Source organism: Symphalangus syndactylus, chromosome 5 (assembly GCF_028878055.3).
Source record: "Symphalangus syndactylus isolate Jambi chromosome 5, NHGRI_mSymSyn1-v2.1_pri, whole genome shotgun sequence".
NCBI classification, from domain to species: Eukaryota; Metazoa; Chordata; class Mammalia; order Primates; family Hylobatidae; genus Symphalangus; species Symphalangus syndactylus.
Window position 1 is genome coordinate 143,378,618 of NC_072427.2, and position 13,678 is coordinate 143,392,295.

Sequence of the window (13,678 nt, forward strand, 5' to 3'; positions counted from 1 at the left end):
TTTTTCTCATAGAAAGACATTCTTAAGACTGTGAAGAGAGAAGAAAAGCAGGAAACAGAATTAAGGTATTTAAGGTACTTAGTCCAGGGCCTGGCACATCGTAGGCACTCATTATTGTTGTTGCCAACAAAAGGTCTCAAGAGAACATTCAGTCCCCTTCCTCCCCCTAGATAACGACCCTCCATATTCTCAAGCATTCACTGAATCTTGCTCCACTATCGTGCAGCCACATTCCCACGGCTGAACAAATCCCACGGAAGATATCAGTAGGAACTACAGCTCTACTCAGGTAGTTAACACCAACCCTGGGCCCCCCAGCTTGGATCCTCAGCTGAGGATATGCCAAAGATAAGCACCCAGCTCCCTCCTTCTCGCTTTCTATCAGTACTCTCTCTTGAGTGTAGATTTGTTTTCTTTTGTTTTACTGGAGAAGGGGAGCAGGAGAGGTGGAGGCAAAAAAGGGGAAAGGAAACAGAGAAGATAAGATGCAGGAATTATTTCAGGTCTCAGTTTGGCAGGGGCTCATATGTAAAGCTATTATGTTAGAGAAATATAAAAGACTAATACTTTTCCTAAAGATTGAAACAGAAACAGTTGTGATTGGACTGGGAATTATACCTCACTTCGATGAGCTCCAAAAGAACTTGAGTTGATTGCTGAAGAAATGAACAAATAGTGATCAATTTGCTGACAACTGTAAAAGCGAATGGGGCGGGTCACAGCCACTATAGCTTCCTGGGGAATCAGTGGCCAACTCTAGGTTGTTACACCACTGTAGCCAGCAGAGGTCTCTCTTTTATTAATCTTCAATTTTTAAAAAAAGAACCCTCTGGGTTGTTTATTTCTATTATCCTTTTGAAGTTTCTTTCTAAAGCCAAATAAATAATGAATCATTTGGCCAAAGCATCTTCGAATACTGAATCTAGTCACTTAGTAAAAATGAAAGACAAAAATGCCAAGCTACTTGAAGCAAAAGATTCAGTATTCACCTCTAAGCTATTCATTTGCTTAGAAGATTCACACCAATCACACAGCCAAAGAGCAAAACATGGGCCAGACTCTAAAACAGCATGAGCAACTGGCTGAGTATGACAATGAACAGGGAGCTCCAGCTAAGACTGGCAGCTGGAGGGAGCAGGAGGCTGACGAGGTCCACTTCTTCGGATCTCTGGTTCAGTAGCTGACACTAGGCAGGGCTCTTCCTTGAATGCACTCCTTCAAAAGCCTGAAATATATCACTTGTGACCACATCCCCTCTAATGGTCCAAGCACTACACATTACACCCTCCTTACTTAATGAAATCAAGAGTTTTGATTTTTGAAAATTCAATTGTGTATGTTAAGCAGCATCGTGGAGAACTATCAAGGCGAAAGCTTGAACTTTCTTTCCCACGTCCTATTGGGATAATCTCAACATAAGACTAAGGATTTCAACTAATATTAGATAAAGTGAGGAAACAATAAAACTTAATTGAAGCTGCTCAAGTCACTCTCTTATTTTATTTTATTGATTTATTCTTTTGAGACAGGGTCTCAGTCTGTCACCCAGGCTGGAGGGCAGTGGCATGATCATGGTTCACTATAGCTTTAACCTCCCAGCCTCAGGTGATTCTCCCACCTCAGCCTCCCAAGTAGCTGGGACTACAGGTGCACACCACCATGCCCAGCTAGTTTTGGTTTTTTTTTTGGTTTTTTTTTTTTTTTTTTGAGACAGAATCTCACTCCTCCTGCCCAGGCTGAAGTGCCGTGGCACGATCTTGGCTCACCGCAACCTCCTCCTCCTGGGTTCAAGCAGTTCTCCTGCCTCAGCCTCCCAAGTAGCTGGGATTACAGGCATGCACCACCACGCCCAGCTAATTTTTTGTATTTTTAGTAGAGACTGGGTTTCACCAGGCTGGCCAGGCTAGTCTTGAACTCCTGAGTGATCCGCCCACCTCAGCCTCCCAAAGTGCTGGGATTACAGGCGTGAACCATTGCTCCCAGCCTAGTTTTTTGTATTTTTAATAGAGATGGGGTTTTGCCATGGTACCCAGGCTGGCTTCAAGTGATCCACCTGCCTCAGCTTCTCAAAGTGCTGAGATTACAGGTATGAGCTTATTTTAGTTTAGAGACAAGATCTCACGCTGTCACCCAGGCCTGAGTGCCAGTGGTGGATTATAGCTCACTAAAACTGCGAATTCCCGGGCCCAAGTGATCCTCCTGCTTCAGCTTCCCAAGTAGGTATGACTACAGGTGCTTGCCACCATGCCTGGCTTATTTATGTATTTATTGTAGAAATGAGGTCTCACATTGCCCAGGCAGGTCTTGAATGCCTAACCTCGAATGATCCTCTTCGGCCTCCCAAGCAATCCACCTTGGCCTCCCAAAGCACTGAGATTGCAGGCATCAGCCACTGTGCCTGCCAAGTCACCTTTAAATTATCCAGTGGCTTCCCATTGCACTTGAAGTCCAAAATTCCTAATGTGGCTTAAAAAGCCCATCACTCCAGCCACAGCACTCATTCCTCCTGCCATTGACTCACTGCCCCCCAGCCACAAGCACTTTCTTTCAAAGCTCTTCTCTGACTTGCAGCCTTGGACTGTGTTCTGCTTGGCTCACTCTCCTTCCTTTCCTCCTTTCAGCTGGTTAACTCATGCTCAGCTTCCGGGTCTCAGCTTGAAAGTCATTTCTTTAGGAGGGATTCTCTAGCCCCTGCTCTAGGTCAGGGCCCCTGTTTCAAACTCTTACAGCGTCCTACAGGCAGCCACCGGAACACAGGGGAAGACACTGCAGGTGAGGGGGATGGAATGGTGTTTTTTATCTTGTTTGTTTGTTTGTTTTAGAGACGGGGTCTTGTTCTGTTGCTCAGGTGGACTCGAACTCCTAGGCTCAAGGGATCCTTCCACCTCAAACTCCCGAGTAGCTGGGACTATAAATGGCTGCTCAGCTAAAGGGAGTGTTGGTGGATTTTAAAGGCCCTTTTCTTTTCAGTAAACACAGGCTGGCTTGGGGAAGGAGTTTCGATTTTAGCCCCTGCTTGCTTCCTCAGTTAGTCACCTTGTCTGGGACCCAAACTGCTAGAGCATGAAGCAGGAGCTCTGAGGTCCTTTCATGGCACTCATCCTTCACAACATTCACCTAAATTCCACGGAATAATTACAGCTGTGACGCCTTGTGGAGCTCCAGGAGGCCAGCGCTCCTGTTTGTGACCTTGAAGCCCACAGAGCCTGGCCTTAGTAAAGGCTCCCTGAAAGTGCACGCGACACTGCAGCAATATCTGGCACTACTAAGCAACCATTAGGTTACACATTCACGTGCTTTTTTTCTAGTGAGATTATAAACGTTCATTGTTCAGCCTACGCTATTATAAGATCATCTTCTTTTGATTCTGAATATGTGGTTTGTGGCCAAAAATCAGGACTCTAGCTTCCCTGAAAAATAACCTGACCCACAGGGATGGAATGTGTGATCTTGACTAGGAAACAGGAATCACAGAGCTGTAAGCCAGAAGGAATCTATAAACCATCTTCGTTTAACTTCCCCACTTTACAGGAAATCAAGAATTAGGATATTCTCATCTGTAAAATGGAAAGAATCGATACAGTGATCTCCCATAGCCAATATTCTGAGATTCTAAGATTTGCCCCAGGTCAGTCACATGGAGAGGGACAGCCAAAGATTAGTCGGCTAACTTGAAATGTAAAACTATTTTCCCAGCACTATGTCCTAAGTAACTAATCTAAGGCAGGGAGTTGATCTGTTGAATTCCCAGGCGGATTCCCTGAGTGTGCCAAGTGCCAAAGATCAAGGAATGTGAGTTTTGGGATCATGTTACCAGTAAAATCCCATATGGCAAAAAGATGGAATAACCTCAATTTTCCATGGTTTGTTAAGATATCCTTGAGTTAATGGGGATGATATTTATACCTCATTTATGTGCCCCAGAAGCCAAACCATGTGCACAAACATGCATACACTCCTCATAACTCATGTACAGATATAATGGCATCTGAAGTTAGATAGAAAAATGGAGGAAAAATTATTATACAAATGCCTTGTGCTCTGCTAATGTTTGAGAAGAACGAGGCCGTATGTGAGACATAAAGAGAAACTCTGATTCCACGCTCAAGACATTGTAAAGATAATTCTTTCAAATTTGAAATACCGGCTGGGCGCGGTGGCTCACGCCTGTAATCCCAACACTTTGGGAGACAGAGGAGGGCAGATCACTTGAGGTCGGGAGTTTGAGACCAGCCTGGCCAACATGGAGAAACCCTGTCTCTACTAAAAATACGAAAAATTAGCTGGGTGTGGTGGCACGCATCTGTAATCCCAGCTACTCAGGAGGCTGAGGCAGGAGAATTGCTTGAACCCAGGAGGCGAAGGTTGCAGTGAACCGAGATCGTGCTACTGCACTTTAGCCTCGGCAACAGGGCAAGACTCTGTCTCAAAAAAAAAAGAAAAAAACTTGAAACACCTTCATGGTTTTTTCCTTGTTAAAATCTACTGTTAAAAATGCAAACAGGGGAAAGTCTCTTCATAATCCTGCCCTCAGAAATAGGAACTACAGATGTTAATGTGGTGAGTAACCTTCAACTGTATGCCTATATACATGTGAATTTTTAAATTTTTCACAAAAATACATTCATACCATAGATACTGTTCTGTGCCTGCTTTTGGTCTTAATGTGTTATGGAAACTTTAACATTAAGCCGTATAATTTTTTTTTTTTGAGACACTGTCTTGTTCTGCCACCCAGGCTGGAGTGCGGTGGTGTGATCACGGCCACTGCAGCCTAGACCTCCTGTCTTAGGTGATCATCCTACCTCAACCTTCTGAGTAGCTGCGACTACACGCCTGTGCCACCACATCCAGCTAATTTTTTTTTTTTTTTTTTTTTTTGGTGTTTTTTGTAGAGATAGAGTTTCACCATGTTGCCCAGGCTGGTCTCAGACTCCTGGGCTTAATCCATCTGCCTCTCTCAGTCTCCCAAAGTGCTGGGATTACAGGCATGAGCCACCCTGCCCAGCCAAGACATATAACTATTAATACATATAAAGCTACCCAGGGTGTTTTAATGGCTATAATTTGTACCCTTCTTGCATATACTACAGTTAGTTCAATCAAATAATCAATTCTGTAACCCTACATCTAAAGGGTTTTTATTTGGTTGTTCACTCCCTTGTTCTTTTTAAAATCTAATATTTAACATTACAGTGATTACTTTGGTAAATATGTCTTTAGTCATACGTCTGATTATTTCTCAGAATTAAATTCGTAGAAAAGTACATACTTTTTCTTTTTCTTTTCTTTTCTTTTCTTTTTGAGACGGAGTCTCGCTCTGTTGCCCAGGCTGGAGTGGAGTGCACTAGCTTAATCTCTGCTCACTGCAACCTCCACCTCCCAGGTTTAAGCGATTCTCCTGCCTCAGCCTCCCAAGTAGCTGGGATCACAGGCATGCACCACCACACTCGGCTAATTTTTGTACTTTTAGTAGAGACAGGGTTTTGCCATGTTGGCCAGGCTGGTCTCAAACTCCTGACCTCAAGTGATCCTCTCGCCTCAGCCTCCCAAAGTGCTGGGATTACAGGTGTAAAGTTTCCATAACGCATTAAGACCAAACCATTTTAACTGTTTTTGCATATCTGATTCTCTTTATTAAATGCCAATTTAAAATATTTGCTTTTCTTAACGGTAATAACAGCAGTAATTAACAACCACGGTGCCCAGCTGAAAAGTACACACATTTTAAATGCACAGTATATAAAATGTGTGTGTATGTAAGGGGGATTTAATATTTTTCTCCAAACGGTTAGCTGTAACCTAACACCATTTATTGCATAGCATAGTTTCTCTCTACTAATTAGACAATTTATGTTTATCATGTAATCAACTCTTCATGAGGCTTTTAAAAGAGAATAGAGAGCTTGAAGGAAAAGCCAGAATACGGTGATGGTTTTGGAGAGACTGGTATTACCAGCAACGTACAGGCATTAAAATTAAAAGCAGGAGTGAATGGGGATGTGTTGAGAGAATCAGCCTCTTACATACTTACAGTTGTGCTGGCTTTAAGAGGTTGATTCGGGGGATTTCTATGTACAAAGTCAGGAGATGCCACTAAGCCAAAGATGAGATTATTTGGATGAGAGGGATTTTACACTGAACCTGAAAGATGGTCATGGCTTCCACGCATGCAAACTCTTTGCTTCTTTGGTCACCAGTGAAGCTGGAAAAATATCACTCACCCTTAGATAGAAAGGAGGGAAGCAAAGATTAAACTGTCAAGAAAGAAAAATGGCCATCTTGGTATCTGAGTGCCTCAATTTACCTATATTTATATATTCTGTATATGGTTTATATCCCAATAGTCTACAATTGAGCATGTTTTCATGTATTAAAAGCCTTTCATATTTCCTTTTCCGATAACTGTGTTCATATCCTTTGCTTATTTTTCTACTGGTTTGTGTTTGCTTCATGGATTTGTAGAAACTCTTTATTTATTGGGGAAATTAACCCTGTGATACATGGGTTACAAACATTTTTCCCAATTCACCATTGCATATGTATGTGGGTGTATGCGCTACTGATTTATTACCACAAATAAATCTATACCAAGTCCTTTCGGAAATCATTAGAAGTGACACTAAATTCAACAAGTGCCTTTAAAAAATTTTATTGCGGTAAAAATACATAAAATTTACCATTTCGACTGTTTTTGCATATCTAATTGTCTTTATTAAATGCCAATTTAAAATATTTGTTTTTCTTAACAGTAGTATCAGCAGTAATTAAAAATAATAAGACATATCGACAAGGTTAACATAGTACTGGCTGTGGTTACTGGGAGAAGACAAAATAAAAACTGGATATCCCCATTAATTTGATTTTTTTTAGTATATGTGCTGCCGAAGCCAGCACTAATTTGATTTTTTTTGTTTTGTTTTGTTTTTTGAGATGGAGTCTTGCTCTGTCGCCCAGGCTGGAGTGCAGTGGCGTGATCGCGGCTCGCAAGCTCCGCCTCCCGGGTTCACGCCATTCTCCTGCCTCGGCCTCCCAAGTAGCTGGGACTACAGGTGCCTGCCACCACGCCCAGCTAATTTTTTATATTTTTAGTAGAGACAGGGTTTCACCATGTTAGCCAGGATGGTCTTGATCTCCTGACCTTGTGATCCACCTGCCTCGGCCTCCCAAAGTGCTGGGATTACAGGCGTGAACCACTGCGCCCGGCCAATTTGATTGTTTACAAACATGTAATGGTCATTATTATATACCATGTATTGGGCTAAATACAACACATACATTATTCCATTGAATACTTTTAATAACCCTATGAGAGTTATAAGCATCCTCATTATATAGACAAAAAAATAAAAACTTTTTTTCTTTTTTTTTTTTTTTAGAGGAAGTCTCGCTCTCGTCCCCCAGGCTGGAGCACAATGGCACGATCTCAGCTCACTGCAACCTCTGCCTCCCAGGCTCAAGCGATTCTCCTGTCTCAGTCTCCCGAGTAGCTGGGATTACAGGTGCCTGCCACCACACCCGGCTAATTTGTGTATTTTTAGTAGAGATGGGGTTTCACCATGTTGTCCAGACTGGTCTCCAACTCCTGACCTCAAGTGATCTGCCCGCCCCGGCCTCCCAAAGTGCTGGGATTACGGGTGTGAGCCACCGTGCCCGGCCGAAATAAAAACTTTAAAAGGTGAAATAACTTGCCAATGGCAGTTCAGTAACTGGACTCAAACCCAGGCAGTGGGATTTCAGAGCCTGAAATCTCACAAATAATATGACCCAGTACACTGTGTGAGATTCTTTTAGACATAACATGGATGAACTTTAAATTTTTCCAGTCGCCCAGGCATGATGGCTCATGCCTGTAATTTCAGCACTTTGGGAGGCTAAGGCAGGAAGATCACTTGAGGCTAGGAGTTCAATACCAGCCTGGACAACACAGCAAGAACCTGTCTCTCTCTCTCTCTCTCTCTCTTACACACACACACACACACACACAAAGTTAGCCGGGCATGGTGGTATGCACCTACAGTCCTAGCTACTTGGGAGGCTAAGGCAGGGGATCACTTGAGCCCAGGAGGTCAAGGCTACAATCAGTCACTGCACTCCAGCCTAGGTAACAGAGTGAGACCTGGTCTCAAAAAGAAAAATGTCCCAGTAGTTGTATATTATTTTTTATTGTGGTTAAATACAAGTAAGATACAAATTACCACTTAAACCATTGCTTTTTAAATTATTTTTATATTATTTTTATTTTTTTATTTTTATTTTTTTAGAGCTGCCAGGCTGGAGTGCAGTAGTAAAATCAAAGCTCATCGTAGCCTGAGCTGCAGCCCTGAACTCCTGGGATAGAGCAATCCCCTCGCCTCAGCCTCCTGAATAGCTTAACTATTTATTTTTATTTTTTAGAAACAGGTCTTGCTGTGTTATCCGAGCTGGTCTTAAAATCCTGGCCTCAAGAGATCCTCCCAGCTGAGCACAGTGGCTCACATCTGTAATTTCAACACTTTTGGAGACCAAGGCAGGAGTATCACTTGAGGCCAGGCGTTTGAGACCAGCCTAGGCAACGTAGAGAGATCCTGTCTCTACCAAAGAGAAAAAAAACTACATCTTATGAATTCTATGTTTATTGTCGTACTTAGACCTTCCCCAACTCTGAGATTTTATTTTTTAAAATCCTTTGAGGTTTCTCCTTGCATGTCTATGGTTTCATTTCTTTCTACTTCATCCTCTTTAATTCTTCAGGAATTTATCCTGATGTGTGAGAAAAGAATTCCACTTTATTTTTTTTAATGCCGACAGAATTATATTTAAAACTAGACAAATTCATTTTAAATCCACATAGGGAAAATGGCTAGCAAAAGAAAACCGGAAAATTCTGGAGGAAAAAAAAGGAGTAAAGGGACCCATCGAGATGTGGAAGACTCGTCCCACCAGCAATTCAAACATATTCCAAATTTACAGTAATTATAATATGGTCCTGAGTGGACAGACTGCTACAACAAAAGAACGAAACAGGATGATCAGAACCTATTATCAGAATTTAGTGTAAAGAGGTGCAGATGAATTAGGGAGGACTGCCATCTTTGTCATGTTGGGTGTTCCCATCAAGAATATGGTATACCTTGGCCGGGCGCGGTGGCTCACGCTTGTAATCCCAACACTTTGGGAGGCCGAGGCGGGCGGATCACGAGGTCAGGAGATTGAGACCACGGTGAAACCCCGTCTCTATTAAAAAAAAAAATACAAAAAATTAGCCGGGCGTGGTGGCGGGCACCTGTAGTCCCAGCTACTCGGAGAGGCTGAGGCAGGAGAATGGCGTGAACCCGGGAGGCGGAGCTTGCAGTGAGCCGAGATTGCGCCACTGCACTCCAGCCTGGGTGACAGAGCGAGACTCTGTCTCAAAAAAAAAAAAAAAAAAAAAGAATATGGTGTACCTTTCCACTGTGCAGGCTTCTGCTAGAGACCCAGTCTTAGAATGAGCACACTGCTCTGTCTCCCCACTTTCTTCCTGTCTCCTGAAGAGTAGCAGTGAGGCTCTGCCTATGCAGGTTTTGGGTGGGGTCTAAATAGTTTTTTTCCAGAGTCACAACTAACATATTGGAGTTTCCAATCTTTTTCTTTCTTTTCTTTCTCTCTTTTTTTTTTTTTGAGACAGGGTCTCACTGTTGCCCAGGCCTGCATGCAGTGGCGTGATCTCGGCTCACTGCAATCTCAGCCTTCCAGGCTCAAGCAATCTTCCCACCTCAGCCTCCTGAGTAGCTGGGACTATAGGCAGCACCACCACACCTGGTTAAATTTTTTGTTGTTTTTTATAGAAACGGGGTTTCACCATGTTGCCCAGGCTGGTCCAGAACTCCTGAGTTCAAGCGATCTGCCCACCTCAGCCTCCCAAAGTGTGCGGATTGCAGGCGTAAGCCAATGTGTCCGGCTCCAGTCTTCCTATTGCCATAATGTGAAAAGCTGTGGTTACCAAGTCTGAGTTCATCAGACATATCTATACTATATTCCCATAGTCTGGGCTTGAACCCTACATTAAGTATTAAACAGGCTGGGCTCAGTGGCTCACACCTGTAATCCCACCACTTTGGGAGTCCAAAGTGTGAGGATCACTTGAAGTCAGGCATTCAATACCAGCCTGGTCAACATAGCAAGACCCCATCTCTACAAAAGTAAAACAACTGCTGGACGTGGTGGCACACATCTGCAGTCCCAGCTACACGGGAGGCTGAAGTAGAGGATCTCCTGAGCCCAGGAGCTTGAGGCTCCAGTGAGCCATACTCATGCCCACTGCACTCCAGCCTGGGTGACAGAGTGAGACCCGTCTTTAAAAGAAAAATAAATTAATTAATTATTAAAGATTAAACAGCAGGTGTTAGATGTTGGCAGAATTCTATTTAAAGGTTTCAGAGATGCTAGGTGTGGTGGCTCATGCCTGTCATCTCAGCTCTTTGGGAGGCCAAGGCAGGAGAATCATTTGAGGCCAGAAGTTCAAGACCAGCCTGGGCAACACAGCAAGACTCTCTCTAAAAAGTTAAAAAAAAAAAAAAAAAAAAAAAAAGGTTTCAGAGCACACATGTAATTGCAGTGATTCTGGAGGCCGAGTTGGGAGGATTGCACAAGCCCAGGAGTTGGAGGTTGCAGTGAGACATGACCACACCACTGCACTGCAGCCTGGATGACAGGGAGACTCCATCTTTTAAAAAAAAGAATAATAATAATAAATAAACAAATAATAAAGCTTTCAGAGGCTGAGTTTGGGTCTCACTTTAATTTGAGAAGTTAGGATGGCAGCTGGAAGTTACCACCTACTCCTCAGTATTAATAGTCACCACTCTTAAAGATGGGGCCTCAAGTTACCACAGGTGTTAGTCTTGAACAGTAATGGCCAATAGAAATATAATTTGAGACACATCTGTAAATTGTCTAGTAACTCCACTAAAAAAGTTAAAATGGAACAGATGAAATTCATTTTAATAATATATTTTATTTAGCCCAATATGACAAAATATTATTTCAATAGATAATCAATATTAAAATTATTAATGAAATATTTAACATTTTCTTTTCATACTAATTCTTGGAAACGTGGTGTTTATCTCATATAGCACATCTCAATTTGGACTAGCCACATTCAAGCGCTCAAATAGTCACGCAGCTCTACAAGATGCTAATGAGCGAGGAAAGTGGCTTAATTTAGTGGAAATACAGAAATGCCAAGGTTGGAAATACAGTTTCTCAGGGGTCTGGAATAGAGTTTGAAATCACTAGTCCAAATACTATTTGATATTTGAATCTTGTCTACAACGTTCCTATCAAGGGGTCATCCAAGACTAGTGCTTGACTCACACTCCAGGGATGGTGAGCTCACTGCTTCCTGAGAATAGCGTGTCTTCAACTCAAAAAAGTTCTCATTCCATTAAAGCACATATGTTTTCTTATAGTGTCCACACTGGTTAGGTGGGTTCCGGGAGGTCAGGAGTGACTAGCAGACCTTTATGATATGGGATTAGAGATTAAGTGAACACAGCCTTGCTAAAGGCATAATCAGGTTGGTTTATGGTCTTTCATGGACCTTAAGAGGTTTGTTAAGCTAGGAAGGATTGGGGGAGAGTTAAGAAGTAAAAAATGTCACCACTGAGTTAGGAACTGTTAGAAGGCTAGTGCTGGATATCTGGTTAAAATCGTCCGATACACTGCAGCAAGACTAAAAGACAAAAAGAAAAAGGTGTGTGTCTACGCAAATTTCGCTAATATGGAGATAGAATTTCACTAATATGGACATAGTGACTGAAAGAATCATTTGACTTATTATAAACTTTAAAACATAATTGGGTTCTAATTCATAAAGAATGTCATTTCCATTAGACCTGTATTACAAAAAAAAAAAAAAAGTCATCCTAAATCTTAACGTACACATGCTTTATCAAAAGAATTTCCGGACCCAGAAATCAAAAGCACTTCAAAAGTCTCATTTCGTATCTTGAGTTTGTTTTAACATATTCCTCCCGCAAAAACGCTCTGGAAATCAAAGAAAACTTTTTTAAAATTTAATTCAATAAAAATGACACCGACTGGCTGAATTATGATGGGTTCTGAATGGCGGTTGAAATAACACATTTTTCCTCTATTTCCTCTTTTTTTTTTTTTTTTTTTTTTTGGTTTTGAAGAGGTGTTCTTTTCCGGGCCACCTTCACCCTCCCGCACTCCCCAGTTCTACCTTTCCAAGGCAGGGGAAGGTGCATCCTCGCCAGGCTCCTGCCCGCGCTTTCCGAGTACCCCTGGCCCGCAGCCGGTGACACGGCGCGCGGAACATCCGTGAACGAGTTGGGTTACATCTCTGTCCCCGCGAAGCTGCAGATCGCTGACCGCCCCGCGCACCCCCGCCTGCCTGCACACTGTCAACCGCACTTAGGGGAAATTTTTGGAACAGAAGCTCCGCCCATCCTCCGCCCACTGCCTCCACTAACCGACTCAAAACCCCACCTCGGGCTGCCGAAGCAGGTTTCGTCACACGATCTGGGGGACTGTATTTTTTACAAGAAAACAAGCATCAAAAAAAAAAATTCAAACTGCACGCGCTGGCCAATGGGGAAGAAGTGGGAGGTGGGCGGAGGCCGCGCGCGGCGCGCGAGGCGGGGAGGGGGCCCCGGGCGGGCGCGGGGGCTGGGACCGCGGGGGATTCGGCAAACGCGGCAGGCGCCCGGTTCGGAGCTTTTTTTTTTTTTTTTTTTTTTTTCCCCTCCTCCGAAACCAAGTAGTGCGCGAGACTCCGCCTGAAGCTGCAGCCTCTCGGATCCACCTTAAATCTTCAGCGGACTCAGCGTCGGGGTCAGTGGGCGCAGCCAATGCCAATCAAGTTTACAACCAGCAGCACGGGAGGGAAAAAAAAATGATCTGCAAGTTCTCCCTACACACAAATACGCGCGCGCACACACGCACACACGTACGCACATACACAGAAAGAAGGAGGGGGTGGGGGCAGGCGCTCGGGAGAGGGCGAGAATGTTTGCGAAATGCGCGTCCGAGGCTCCCGGGCCGCGGCCGGAGCGCCGGGCAGGCGCGCGGGGAGCGCAGCCCGGCGCGAGCGCCATGATGGTCGCCGCGGTTCGGAGCCTGTTTTCTGGAGGGGGAGCCGCAATGATGCAATCCCCCGGCTGCGCGCCCTGCTCCCTGCCTTTTCTCAACGTTCCTTTAGAGGCGCGTCGAGGTTTCGCGCCCAACGCCTTCATTCCTTTTTGTACTGCTTGCTCCGATGCCTGCCGCTCTGTGTGTCCCCACGCGTGACAGGCTGGGGGCGCGGGCGGCCGCAGGGGGGCTGGGGCTTACGTGTCAACTCTGCACTTTCGGTTCTGCGGGGTCGGCCTGCGGCGGACCCCACCCCACCTCAGCCCCCAGGCCAGCCCGGATCCGGGAGGTGGCCGCTGAGATTTTCCAGCGGGACTGTGGGCCCTTTCCCCACTCCCAGCTGGGCCTGCAGGATTTTTTACCTCCTTTTTGGCGGAGAGGGGTGGATGGGCGTAGGGTGTGGCCCAGGTGAAAGACACAGCGAGTTTTAAAAAGAAATTCATACTCTGAACACCAGACAGGAGATCCTAGAGGCGATTTAGAATCACTTTTTCTGTGCAAAGAGCTTGAGATAAGAGCAAGTGTGGGCGCTGTGATGATGAAGATGAAATGGCGAAGGCAG

General features: G+C 44.3%; 1 protein-coding gene across 1 annotated transcript in view; it reads right to left on the minus strand.

Annotated features, from left to right (window-relative positions):
- APOLD1 (apolipoprotein L domain containing 1) overlaps positions 1–12,515 on the minus strand; it is a 67,943-nt gene extending 55,428 nt beyond the window's left edge. Inside the window, exon 1 of the mRNA XM_055280601.2 lies at positions 12,209–12,515. Coding sequence (XP_055136576.1) covers positions 12,209–12,304 — 96 coding nt within the window. The 5' untranslated portion in view covers positions 12,305–12,515. The remainder of the gene's footprint in view (positions 1–12,208) is intronic.
- Positions 12,516–13,678: the final 1,163 nt, after the last annotated feature.